Here is a 14,571-nt window from a genome sequence, read left to right on the forward strand (position 1 = left end):
TATATATTTATATATATTTATATATATTTATATATTTATATTTATATTTATATGTATATATACACCCAAGTGTAACTAAACTAGTTCAAGTTGAACTAAGTTAAGCTAAACTAAAGTGAACTAAGCTAAACTAAACTAAACATGAATGTGAAACGCGAATGACGATCAACTAAACGCTAAACATAAATATGGTGACACAAAGAAGAGAAAGAGAGAGAGAGAGAGAGAGAGAGAGAGAGAGAGAGAGAGAGAGAGAGAGAGAGAGAGAGANAGAGAGAGAGAGAGAGAGAGAGAGATAAAGAGACAGAGAATTGTAAAAAATGATAGGTATTTTTTGGATGAGGGCAACTTACAATCGTCGCTTCATATTAGATATTTTCTTTTGATGATGCAAAAACGCAAAGTGCAAAAAGTGTGCGGCAAGAAAATCATAAGTCACATAGTAAATACGTGAGTAGTAATAAGAGGTAATAAACGGCGGTACAATAATAATGGCAGCAATCGGAGTAAGTCATTGTTTTCGCAGAACGGTATATATAATAATATATATATACAATGTTGTAGAGAATGTAGTGCGTAGGGTAATCCAATAAATACCATCGAGAGAGAAAAAAAAGTCCGGTACCTGTACCTGTACAGACCAATGCACAGCATTCCGTACGACCTTAATGCTGCGACAAAGAGGTCACCGTACTTGCCTCCCTCGCCATATTGAGCCAATGGCCCGTCGTACAACGCGATCTGACCAACGCGACACCGATCTCTGTTGGCCAAACTGTCCGCCGTACTACAAACGAAATATACGTCGCGTTAATTAGAGACACTTCTCGGCCTGTTAAAAAATTCCAGGTGGATGCGTGAAAATCTATATAGAAATCTACATAGTGTGAAAATTCATATATACGGAAATAAATGCCGTTAAATCAATAGAATTTCGTATATCAACGTAGAGAATAACGTAAGTGGAATCAATTTCTTGATTCGATCAGCGGTGTCACTGAAATTAATATTTTAATTATTCAAACAATACATAACACACTATTATTAATGATATTTGCTATTAAATTAGAAAGATTCAATTATGCTGCTGTTAGAAATTTGATTAATTCAACGGTATTTTTTTCTGTATAGAAATTCACACAAATCATCTCCTTACCTAGGAGCTGGATTTTGGCGCAAGAAAGAACCGTAGGATTCCATATGGATTTCCTACATGAATTCCCACTTGTTTTTTTCTCAACAGGAAAACGATCGAAAATCGAGAATACCGATTCTTCTATATGAAAAACAGCTCGTATAACACCGATTTTTTTTGCTATCTGAGGACCAATGAAACAATTTGATTGTGAAAACAGAAAGATTTTCCTGAGATATTTCTATTCAATCACTGTCCGTAGTTATCTCAAGCGAATTTCAACGCAGCCGAATGTTTAGACGAATTTTCCAAAGTTATTATATCTCTTCTTCAATGAGTTTTCGTCTGGTCCCCATTCTGTCACACGAACTGAAATGTTGTTTTCTACGGGATTTTGTTTTCTACGTTTTTATGAGACTAACCTGTAACCTCCTCTTAAGCCTGCCCCTTCAGCCAGGATCAATTCCAATTCGGGAGTGGCTCCACCGGTGATCAGTGACCGGATCAGGGTCAGCGCGTTTTGGTTGAAATATGTCTGCGGAGTAGTCGAAGCTGTCGTTATTTTCTTTTCGTTACATATACTTTGACATCATGTTCGCTTTGGAAAGCGAAAAACTGGGCGGACTTGTTGCAAATAAACTCAATCTCGAAGAAAGCATGGTCAATGCCAGAACGAATTCTCGAATACTCACCGTCGACATGAGGGAGTCTAATACGCTGACTGCGAAGGCAGTGCCACAGGCAAACGGTTGTGTGAGGTAGAGCTCCGTGTCCGGGTCATCGTCGTCGTCCTGGTCAAGGAACTGCACGTTGCTGTCGTTTACGAGTTCTAAAACAGCGATGAACAGAAACAATGCCGTCGAAACTTGAGCGTTTTATTATTACATAGTAAAAAATTTATTTTATCACGGGTGTTAAAAAGTATATAATATTACATTGTCAATATATATTAATAGTGTAAATAGATTAATTTAACATTATGTTTGTGTACTTTTTAATATTAATTTAACATTATATTGTGTACATATTCCCCATGTTAAAATAGCATATAATTTCATGTTTGGCTGTTTTTAACAAAATTTTTTATCAGGTAGGAAGGTAGTAAGTTTCTTGAAATGTTTTCAAAATTGCAATTTCCTTCTTTAATATCCTTATTTTTAACAATTTTCAACATTAATTATTGAGTCAATCGATATTATCAATAATTAATTAATTGAATATTATAATGAACAGAATGATACACGCGTGTGTAAGGATAATCCTGTAATGTTATTTTATGAGATATATTTGCATCGACTTGGAAGATTTTTACCTGTAATCATTGGCACATTCGCTCCATAAACGGATCCTCGCCGCTGCAAGACGATCGGGCTGCCAACTGCGGTGAAATTATCTCGTTGAAATTATTCGCTGTGGTATGCATGCTCAGCTTAACGACATGTCATTACAAACGAGAAACGTAAAATCTCGTAGACTACAAGAACGTGTTTTTGTTTACGCTTACCTTGGCTAAGCACGCCGATCGTGTCGTCGAAAGTCATGGCCTTGATATTAAGGGATGCGAGAATGGCCTCCTTGTCGGCGAGGGTGGGGTCATCATTGCTAGGCACTTTTGCCGACAGGATGCAACACATGTCGCACAGATTCACATTAACGGCACGCAGATCGGCTCTACTCAATGGTGAACCCTACGGAAAATCACCCTTGCATTATCTCGTCTGCAATTTGCTCGCAAAGGAAATCAAAACGTTATAAAAAGACAAAGGTCGCAAGTAAATTCATCATTTCGCGTCATATTTTCGTTAATGTTGCCGTAAGTTTCCGGCCCCATTCTGTTCCTTCGGGATTTGTATATATTGTTACACATAGAAAAATAAGTAAACAATTCAAGATAAATTTTTCGAACTTATTGCGGGATATGTGTAAACCAAAAGAGCCAATTTATTATATAATCGGGTGTGAAAACCTCTATAATGATTCGGATTGACCAGAATGTACGATCAATTAAAGTACCAAATATGAAGAAAAGATAAAATTCGCGCGACCGAGATGTTGGAGCGACTCGATTATACGAGAGTAGTTCCTCACATTTAGAACCGATATCTTCGGTAGATTCTGCAGCATCTTCCACTCGCGGCGTATGTAGTCCACCGACCCAACTATCACTACGTGTTTAAGCTCGTGGTAATGAAAATTGGAAGCTCGTAATGGCATGACAAGGTTTCTCAGTCCGATGAGGGGTGAGTCGGGATCGGCGAACAGGCAGACGACCACGTGCCCGTTTAGGACTGTCATCGCCGCCTGATTACGATCCAGTATGCAGTCTTCGAGGTTGCGAGAGGGACTCCAGTGGAACATCCCCGTCGAGTCGTACTTCATCTCGGTCTTCTCAAAGTCGAAATCCTTCGCTTGATCGTCAGCGATCCCGACCTGAAGACCGCCGTTGTTGTTGACGTTTGTGCCACCCGAGGCTCGGCTCGTTGGCCTGGAAAAATCGTCGTAACGTGACCATCTGGATACGATCTCTCGTATAATAATCATTTGTGTGAATGAATTTACGGATGTAAAACGTCCCAGAGGAACGATAACGATACGATTTAAGTAACATTTATCGTCGTAACAAAATCAATGTACACGTTATCTTAAAGGAGAATCACACACGGAATTTCCTTTTTCCCTAAGCTCTCGTTGAATCAACATAGAACAAGCCACACCTTCGCATGCATCTCATATATACATACATCGTTTTCTGTTATCTAGCACTACTGGTGTATGTTATTTAACGTCTCACTGAGGAAGGCCTAGAAATGTCTGTTGTCGATTTTGACCAGTCTTGGATATATCATTACAGAAGAGCTAAAAATAAGAGACACGTCATTTTTTTTATACAGACTATCCTATTCCAATGGGATATCGTGAAAACGAAGCAATTAATGATTCGGACAAAAGTTGTACGGTTAGAGGGAGACATAAGTTGAGATCGCCAACTTATGTCCACATCCAAACATTACAACTTCTGAACCATCTTTTGTCAATTGCTTCGTTCTCAAGATATTCCATAGTTTCCATTCAAATGGGATATCCTATGCATGGAATTAACTTCGACGGTTTGTTTCCAAACGTATGAGAAGAAGTTTAGGAAAAATACGCGCCCCTTACTTTTCATTTCTCTACGATATATCTCGTCAAAATCAGCGACTTTTGGATATACCCTTCTCAGAGCGAATTGGCGTACAAGTTGGGTGGCGAATTATTCGATTTAGCAGCAGCGAGTATCAAAGAAAAATACAGAAGATACATTCGTAGATATTAAGCTATTCTATATACTACATGCAAGTAAAAACGGTGCCGGTGTGTGACGAAGGCTCCAGGGAAGTGCCTCTGTAAATTTCGCAATTTCTACTCTCGGAGCGTTACGGAACGGCCAAACAATTACAGAGTCCGAGTATATATATATAATATAATTGCGATAACAATGCACTGCGGCAATTAACTCGGGCGTTTCCCCTGGAAGGGAGGAAAAAATCTCGATCGAGAGCGCGCTTTCCTCGAACGCGACAATTCATCCCGAACGACGGGACGCCGTCAATCACATTCCCACATACGTATTTTACGAATATCGTTAAAGCCAGTCGCGTATGTTTCCTGAGATTAAGTGCCCTCGTAAAACACAGGGAATTCTGTACTTTTTGCGGGTGTGCTCTACGTGTAAGTGCTGCTGCGACCTCGGGCAGATGCTATAGAGGTAATGTTCGATGGAAAATTTAACGCGACCAAAGATACCGCTCGTCGTAGTACTTATGCCCGACTGCGGCAAATAATTTACCTTGTCATGAAACCAAACACGAGAGGATCGTGATGCGCGTTCATTTTAGCAAACTAATATTTTATTTTAAGCGTTAACGATCGGACAGACTTCAATCAAGAAAGGGCTCGCAAAGTTCACCCGATTAATTTCTCCGGCGAGAAGAAAAAGAAGAGACAATTAGTCCTCTTGTGAACGTTAATCGCTCAATTCTTAAAAATAGACCAGGTGGCAACAATTATTCTCGCCGAGAATACCGCGCCCACAGGTGGCGGAGAAACTTAATTAATCCTCAGCGTCTCTTTTTTTTCGTGGAAAGATAAATGCACCGTCCGTTGTTCGGCTATTTCGACACGGCAAGGCATTTCGTCGCGAATAGCAATCGTCGAACGTTACTTGACATGCAGGGAGCATGTTCGCTGTTAAACAGCCGTAGGGTGATGACAGTCGCATGATCACGTCACAATACAAGGTAGCGTTAACAACAGAAGCGTACATGAGTTTTTTGACTTCGTAGGCGAGATGGTAGCCAGCGTATGCGGACTCCTCTTGCGATCTGGAATCAGAAGGTTTGCGTAACGTTGGATCTGTTCTCAGGTAACTCTTTTCTTTTTCTGATTTGGCCCACGATGAAAGAAAGAGTGAAAATGAGTGAGAGAGAGAGAGAAAGAGACATGACGGCAGTGATGGGTGATTCCTCGGCGATTAAACTATCACGACATTGCAATCCGACCTTCCGTTATTTCTCGAGGGAGATATTTCGCGACTCGCTAGATACTACATCGCCGAATGTACTTCGCGCTAACAATATTCCCGTCTCGCCGCGCGCAACCGAAAGCGCGAACCACGATGTGCTCGTTCGGCAAAAAAAGATCGAACCTCCGATCTTGGAATAATAGCGGAAACTGCAGAAACTAATCTAGCGGGCGTGTAACAGGTTCATCGGAAAATGTCAACGACCACCTGTAGCCTGTTACTCGCAACGTCCGATAACGTAGTGGTACGAGTGGCTATCGTTCTCGATTTCTCTCGTGATTTATGCGAATCGTTTGTCGTTCAAATTTGCGGCGCCCTTTGTCAGCAGTTGAGTGAAACGATAGGAAGCGCCGATTTTTTTTTCTTTATCGCCGTTGTTTCCTACGAGATTGCAGCTAACGTAACACCTTGTCGCACGATATTCGACGGAAAAATACGGAAAAACATCTTAGACATTTTTGACAGAGACCAAATGAATAACACTGCGAAAATGGACGGACTCGATAAATATTATATTAATTTTCGCACGTATGATTCGCACGAAAGACGGATTCTCTTCTGGTAGAAATAGCGGAGACCATGAAATAAACGTGAAGTTTTGCCCGTAATAACTGCAACGTTTGTGACAACAGAAGGTAAATGCAGTGAATCTCGAATGCTACGGCACATAATTTTTGTCGTGAACACCGATATCGTTATAATGTACTGCCAAGCATACGATAATAATTATCAGCATTCAAAATAATGATATGGAATAAAGAATACGAAATAGAGAGAGAAAACAGATTGCACGTTAAGATACAACGATTTTGAATACGTAAAATCCAATAAAATTAATTAAAGAGAAATTTAAAAGAAAATATTAATGCATACAAGGCGTTACATCAATATTATAGCTCATTACGACGAGTTGCCTAAACAGTAAAGAACATTTTGTACTTGAGTTAAAATCGATCCTTGTTAAAAAACTTTTGTGTTAAATTTTTAACATTTCTGTGTGTTAATTTAACATATTGTGTTTATGTTATCCCAACATTTTATCTTGTGTGATATTTAACATATATATATACGGATATATAACGGATTTCTCAGTATATAACGGATTTCTCAGTATAATGTTAAAATAATACATTTTATACCTCAGTGTCGATTGACGTATTATTTTTATGTGAATTTTTGATGTAATATTTGCATTACTTTCCTCAGTATATATATATATATATATATATATGTATATATAAATATATAAATATAATACGTCAATATATAAATATATAAAAGTATATAAAAATCAGTATATAAAAATAATACGTCAATCGACACTGAGGTATAAAATGTATTATTTTAACATTATACTGAGAAATCCGTTTAGCTGATTCAAACAAAATGCTTGGATATGGGGAAACAAATATTTTAGTTGTGAGAACCAAAGTTTAGTTCTCTGAAACGAAAATGAAGGTTTAGTTCAAAGAACGAAATTTCAGTCCTCACAATCAAAACATTTGTTTGCCCATATTCAAACAAGCATTTTGTTTGAATCAACTAAATGGATTTTTCAGCGTAAATATTAAAATAACACATTTTACACTTCAGTCTCAATTAATATATTAATTTTGTATGAATTTGTCACATAATATTTGTGTTACGTTTCACTTTGTGTTAAATTAACGTAGAAATTTGAGTGGACCGTTTGAGATATATGAAATATATTAAATTTGGCATAAAATTGTTTACTGTAGCCATTTCATGGACTCATTAAGCATTGGCAGCATACTCGCTTGCGCAATTTTTTTCCAACAAAAATAACGTTTACACCTACTGAATCTGTGCACACACCTATCAGCGAGCAACTCGTCGTAATGATCTGTATGTTGGTGCAACATTCTGTATATTGAAGGAAAATTAATGTTTCGATAAAATAACATTTTTTAAATACATATTTCGTGGGAGCTTTCTTTTCGAAATTACAGCCTCTGTGATTTCGTTTTCGCAATGTATGCAAATGTGAGAATTATGCTCGATCGTGGATGAATGATTCTGGATCGCATCGAAGATCTCTACCGAGAATCAGTACGTTAAATCTTTGCGGGTTATATGGATACAACACTTTTAGAAACATGCTAATTCGAAAAGAAAAAAAAACGAATGCAGAGGTTGTCGATACACATTAATGTGCAGATAGATCGTCATATAGTGCACTCGATCGAAATAGGACGTTGTTTTATATTAATGGATTAATATCGTATAGCTGAGTGGTATACACGCATTTACAAAAGAAAAGTTCAAGACTGCGTTTACTCTGTGATGTTACGGTCATATAATCAGGTTATTCAAAAATATGTTGCGCCGATTCATCAATCAGAAAGCGTCGTGCAACACATCGACGTGTGTAAATTGGATTGTTCCTTAGAAAGATGGCCTGACGAAATTCTTACGTTTTGTTCTCTCAGAGAAAATGTGAATTTCACTTACGATTTGAATAACCCCTGAACATAGTACGCGAAAGAAAGAGAGTCTGTGATACTCTAATCGTGCAGCTATAAAGAATACACATGTAAGCTTGTATATATAATTATTTTTGTATTTCAAATACAAAAACATTGTATACGACAGGATAGAGAGAGAGAGAGAGAGAGAGAGAGAGAGNAGAGCATACTTGAGATAGATATTTACGTTCAAGCGATTCAAGAAAGCAGTTCACTTGTTCATAGTGTGTCGGTATTACATGTCGAGTGCACTGTAAGTCTCTCTCGCTATGAAGTGGCTACAAACACGAGGAAGGCAGAGAAAAGAATCGGAAAATCCGGATGCCGTTTTTGCTTTTTCGTTCATTTTGCTTTCTTTCCGTTTTCTTTTTCTAACGGCGGTTTTCTTTTCCTCTTCCTGTAATTCTCAGTAGTGAAATTCGCACGTGTCGATCGGGTGCAAAACAGGCGTGTCATCGAATTACCCGGTGGGTCAATGAAGATCGCGCATGAAGATGTATTCCTTCTCACGATGTGAATGATGATATTTGGATGCGTACATGTCGGGTGACGAGGGCGGAATTAGAATGCGCGGCATAATTAGGTACCTCTGATTATAAGGCTGATTCGGGCTGGACAGGCTGTCGTTTGTCGCTCGGTTCACGTTCGGCTTCACCTTGTTGACTTGCTTCGTCGAATTCATCATGGTCATCCCAACGGAGTTCCGATGATTTCTCATGGCTGTAACACAAGGACGCGGTCTCGCTGCGGTAATATCGACGATGATCGCTAAAATACGCTAGTAACGTCGCGTACCGAACCAGATGATTAACATTATTAGCATGCAATTCTTCAACAAATATGTTACGCTGTAATTTTTAACCCCCCCCCCCCTGTCCTTCGTTACAAAGTATAAGCCCCTTTTAAATATTAAGTGGCATATGGAATTATCCTTCACCCTCGCCGGTACGTAGAATAAAAAAAAAGTTTATTACCATATTGTACGATAATTTATAATTATATTGAATACTAATTATCAGACTATTATTTTTTTTCTAAAATAAAAATAATCCTTAGGCATATAATATAAAATTAATTACTTTATTTTATAATTTTGATTAGCGAGAGTTGCTTTCTTAGAAGAATAAATATTTATGCTTTATGATTAAAAATTGATGCTTTGATCGTTAACGCAAAACCATGTCAAAATTTAAAAATGTTCAGCAAATATAATCAAATGTGTCAAGAATGCGCATAAAGTGGATAATCTCATGCATCCTTATTTACAAATTATGCCATCTAATGTGACTGTAATTGTTGAATTGCGAAAGTCTTTTTACATATTATAATGTCTGTTTTAAAAACATGCGTCCTTGTACATTGCCTGTTAAACGGTTTGTCAATGTAATGGACCGCGCAAGTGATACTTACCATTCGGGTCATCTCGTTCGCGGCTGATCTCACCTAAAATGGATAGAACAGCGTTAATTCGTATTTGAGCATCCTATTTGCCGTCGGTAATGGGCAAAGCAACAATGATTAAGACGATTAGAGTGTCACACCGATTGTGACTTAACTTCCCTCGTTACAGAGCGTATTATTCCCGTAATGATGAGCCTACAGCCCCATGCTTACAGGCGCGCATACCTCACCCTATACGTGTGCTTCACGTGTGCCGAACGATTAGCAGTTAGTGACAGCAATCGAATCTTTCAATTACGGAGCTTTGGCGCGCGGATGAAAATCTTTTTATTTCGGTGAAATAAGTATAGAGAGGGGAAGATTATAAATCGACTTTATTTATTTCCTATTGTGATTTTTCTATAAATTATGTAATTTTCCACGAAAAGCAACGTACTTCTTGCAAAGAAATCGCTTCGAAATTTTGCTATTCCATCGCAGAATATAAATGTTCAACATTTTTCAAATATATATTTTTATAAAATGTAGTAGTAATTTCAGGTAAAGATTTGTACACAATTTTACTGTGACATGGTGTTCATGGTGTATTTACTAATTGAAAAAATATCGATCCCTCAAAACTGGCTCATCCACAGAAATGGGCATAATAATTTGCAAAATGAGTTATATTTTTACTCATTATTTCGTACCGTATATATCTCGATATTTTCTCTGAAATGCAGAGAGAAAGGACCTGCGCAAAAGCTGAGTAATTAAACGTAGCTTCAGGAGTAATTGCCAGCCATTACGGCACGATAAAAATGTACGGGAATAACATATGGCGCGCCTGTCGCGGTAGCTTCTTGAACAACCATTTTCTGCGATGACGGAAACGAAATTATAAAGTGGGTAATATACACATATATTTGCCAGATATTGCTAAAACCAAAAACTTTCATATTAGGAACAATTAATCTACCGTGCTGGCTACAAATACTATAAAACCGTCCTCACAAAAGTGAAAGATACTATCGATCTCAAAAGCGCATTTCACAAAATCAACGACTCAATCGTAGAACAGGCGCATTCTAAACGTTTGAGACGAAAACTTCTATTTACGATACAGAGAAGTCAAGGGGAGAAATTAATTCATCGAATGTATTCGAGCTAAAATAACGTTTCTCAAACTTGTTTGGTGGCTATGAAGATGTTTTGCGACTCGAGGTAATATCAAATGTCAAATATCTCTTGAAGTAAACTGACTAGGATAAAATCGGGATTGATTTTCGCGTAGAATGTACACGAAAGTATGAGAAACGCTTGTGCAATTAAAAACGAGATTTACTACTTACGCAGACGAGCACCAATAAACATTTCGCACATTTTAATTACTCAAATTTAGCCTCGCGACTTTATATTTTTAACGACTTATCTTAACACCGTTAACTATTACATTTAATATTCCCGTTATGATTCCTCTGAAACTATTTGCCGAAAGGGTCGGTTTATAGCAAAAACGGAATGTTGCGTAACAATTATTAATTATAAAATCACAATATAGATATTTTATGAAATATTGCCTGTTCATTTACTTTTTCGTATATTTTAATTATCAACGCCTTTAAAAACGATACGTAAATCTACGCGAAAAGGAAGCTGTAACTTATTCATAAACCAAGAAGTAAAAATTAATCACTACACTTTGTTCATTAAAATCCGATCGTAGCAAAAGATATTAAACGCTTTAAAGATCTACGAGCGAAAGAATGAGAGAACGGCGGAAAATAAGGTCTTTGAGACTACCGAATACAACTATACTAAAACTGTGTTCTGTGCAATCATCTATCGTTTCAGCGATTTTGGAGATACGAAACATAATGGCGACTCATCTCTCATAAATCGTAACAGCTGGAAAAGAACACAATCCGAAACAAATTGCTATTAGAGTATAACGTGACGTAAATTATTGCAAATCAAAAGTGCACGCTACACGTGGTGAACGGAAACTGAAACAACGGAAAAGTATGAACAGGTAACGTTCATTGAATCTATTGCGACAGCTGCATGCACCCGTCAATCATAATGGAGAAAGTAGTACGCGCGATAGTAACACACGAACATGTGTGTTAAATTAAAAACGTTGCAACATTGCAACACTTGATTATTAATTTTCCCCACTTTCTCCAATGTTCTCTCTCTGGGAATCAGCGTGTGTCTTAGCTATTTATTGAAAGAAAAAGAAGAAGAAGAACAAAAGAAAGAGAGAGAAAGAGAATGAAAAAAAAAAACTGTATTCGCTATCACTGGATAGAACAAAACGTGTCAAGAACCAATCGCTCAAGCGTGCTCGTCGAAGCGAATAAAATGCGGAAGATCAAATTTCCGGTGTCAATCGTGAGCAACGATTCTCTTTAAGCACGTCGTTCCTTTCAACTATTTCGGCTTGAACAAACGACTTTTCGCCAGCGTGTGACCGTATCGTAATTTGCCGATCGAAATTAGAGAGGGCAGCTTGCGAGACTGTAGCATGGTTTTTGATTGAGGTGTGACTGTACCTCTTACGTGAACCATCTTGGGCAGTTCTGGCGGAGTGAATGTGGGGGGAGGATGGTGGTCGTCTGTAACAAACCACTACACATGTTAGCTACCCTAACTAATTACCTAAGGCCTAGTCGCTACTCTATCGTTGGACAATACTAAATCTGCGATTTAATGGCTTGAAAGCGAAGTTCCGTTTCAGCGTCGCGTAATAATTAATTGATTGCAAAAATTAGGATTTTCTTTCACTGTTATTAATCTCTAATATCGAGAAGAAAAGAACAGAAATAATCTGTGTGCTTACCTTGAGCTACGATCTAGAATGATAACGAAATATAAGAAGATTCAAATTTGATGGGTCATCGTGTTAGCCGTTGATTAAATTTACTTTTATACGGTTGAATGTACATTAAAGAGATCGAATATATATATATAACGATTATTGAATATGACAATTAAATATGAAGGTAACGTTTACGATATCAAGCTGAAACGGTCTTTCATTAATTCTAATAAGGTACTGTTTATGACCACTAAAATTGCGGACAAGTGTGTGTGTGTAATTTTGAAACTCTAACAATTAAAATATAGAGCCCGTAACAACGTGGACGTAATGTGCGAATATAATAAGAGATAAATAAGTAGAGAAAGAGAGAAAAAAGAGAGAGAGAGAGAGAGAGAGTGAGAGAAAGAGAGAGAAATTCTATAAGAGTCTGAACATATTAAGAAACGACTTCCGTCCACGTTGCGGGAACATTAAAAGATATGGTGCTAAAATCGATTTACGATCATAAACGTGCAAGTGTGCCCAAACCATTCCTAATTCATGCCGAGGATGACGCAAGTGGAGAAGGTGAAACCGAAGGAGGCTTATTATTTCCGATGAACGCGCAAAAGCGTGGCGGCAACACGCGTCGTCGCTTCCACTTGCGTCACACATAGTGTTAACGTCGTATCCTAAGCATGCAAAAAAAAGGGAAAGAAAAAGAGACAGTATGAATCTTACACAGTGAATATTTATTCGGAACTGTTAGTGCGCGCGATTTGCATCCTCTAAGTAGGGGGGGGGGGGATTCACGTGCAAAACGACAAATACGTGCGAAAGCTCGGGGGAGAAATCGAAAGAGAGTGTACATGAAAGATCGTAGAGCTATTCTATACTAAAAGCGCAGGGGGGAGGAAGTATTTTTATTGGGGAAAATTCGCACGTATCCGCGGGAACTCGCCGTCTGCGAGCGAACGAAACGAGAGATGCGCGACTTGTGTCTGCTTGCGAGTGACGTCGTCGAGACCGACGGTGGAGTATGAGCGACGAGTAGGAGAGGCGCGCGTGTGAAGCCGCCCTTTACGCATTTACTCGAGACTCGAAACAGCGCTACGTTAATTATTTTTATATTATTATTAAGTTAGATAGATAGAGAGAGAGAGAGAGAGAGAGAGAGAGAGAGAGAGAGAGAGAGAGAGAGAGAGAGAGCATGGAATAAAATATTCAGAAGCTAAATTAGCTGTAACATGTGGACACTTAAAACTTTAACAGTGTAAGCAATTTTAATTGCTGCAGTACACGGAAAAAAGTTTGGTTGAATTTACCAGACAACGAATAAACCAAATGCGGTTTGGTTGAAAGAGACAGAATTTCTGATCATAAGAACTAAATTTTGATCATAAGAACCAGAAATTTTGTTTCTTTCAACTGAAACGTGTTTGATTTGTTCATTCTGTCTAGTAAATTTAACCAAACTATTTTTTCATGTAATAAACTGTTTTGCTGCTACGGCAAACGTATTATCGTAAATGATAAGTTGCTTCCGCTGCTAAAGTTTGGGATGCCCATATGGTTACAACTAATTTAGCTACTGCAGCTAATCTTTCCTGTGGTGATATTCCTACAACTTTCGTAAAAATCTCTTTCAAGTCTCTTTGTGCACAGTAACGATTTATTCCTTAAACCGACGTGCAACTGACTTTAATACGAGCTCTCTCCGCGAGCTCGGCCCGATATTGACGTGCCCGTAATGCATTTTTCGTTGTGAATCCCGAGAATACTACGAGAATTTCTCCGTCACGATACTCCGCAGTTCCCGCGCACGAGATCGAATGCAATAGGTCTCGTCCCGCAGCTCGATTCGTTTCCTTCTGAGGTCAAGCGAGTCGGAAAATCGGTGGATCGATCAAGCGGCTTGTGTCGAGTAAATGTGCAAAAGGTGGTACGCTTCATCGGCGGTTGCGGCGGTGATGACAGCGTGATGCACCGTGAAACTGACTGATGAACGTCCCCGCTCGCGTTACATCGGGTCGGGCTTCTACTACGCGGCTTGCAACGCGTGCGTGCGTCGCGCCTAAATCTAAAGTCGCGTATTCTCGCGTGAGAGTCTCGCGGCCGGTGAATACGTGAGCGACAATTAATTATGTATATATATACGTATATACACAAGGAGGTAATGCATAAACGTGTTATATATATATATATA

The 14,571-nt window shown here is 38.5% G+C and overlaps 1 protein-coding gene across 43 annotated transcripts in view; it reads right to left on the minus strand.

Annotated features, from left to right (window-relative positions):
- Positions 1–14,571, minus strand: part of LOC106751765 (calcium-activated potassium channel slowpoke) — a 96,015-nt gene that overhangs the window by 1,971 nt on the left and 79,473 nt on the right. For 25 of the 43 annotated variants that reach the window (XM_014632825.1, XM_014632826.1, XM_014632840.1 and 22 more), the window contains 10 exons: positions 12,118–12,180; positions 9,593–9,625; positions 8,770–8,902; positions 5,437–5,496; positions 3,224–3,620; positions 2,640–2,823; positions 2,448–2,513; positions 1,828–1,964; positions 1,558–1,670; positions 626–787 (listed from right to left, as the gene is read on the minus strand). In XM_014632825.1, coding sequence (XP_014488311.1) covers positions 626–787; positions 1,558–1,670; positions 1,828–1,964; positions 2,448–2,513; positions 2,640–2,823; positions 3,224–3,620; positions 5,437–5,496; positions 8,770–8,902; positions 9,593–9,625; positions 12,118–12,180 — 1,348 coding nt within the window. The remainder of the gene's footprint in view (positions 1–625; positions 788–1,557; positions 1,671–1,827; positions 1,965–2,447; positions 2,514–2,639; positions 2,824–3,223; positions 3,621–5,436; positions 5,497–8,769; positions 8,903–9,592; positions 9,626–12,117; positions 12,181–14,571) is intronic. The other 18 variants (XM_014632864.1, XM_014632866.1, XM_014632857.1 and 15 more) reach the window with 4 other exon arrangements.

Source organism: Dinoponera quadriceps, unplaced genomic scaffold (genome assembly GCF_001313825.1).
Source record: "Dinoponera quadriceps isolate SergipeBrazil2010 unplaced genomic scaffold, ASM131382v1 scaffold179, whole genome shotgun sequence".
Lineage (NCBI taxonomy): Eukaryota > Metazoa > Arthropoda > Insecta > Hymenoptera > Formicidae > Dinoponera > Dinoponera quadriceps.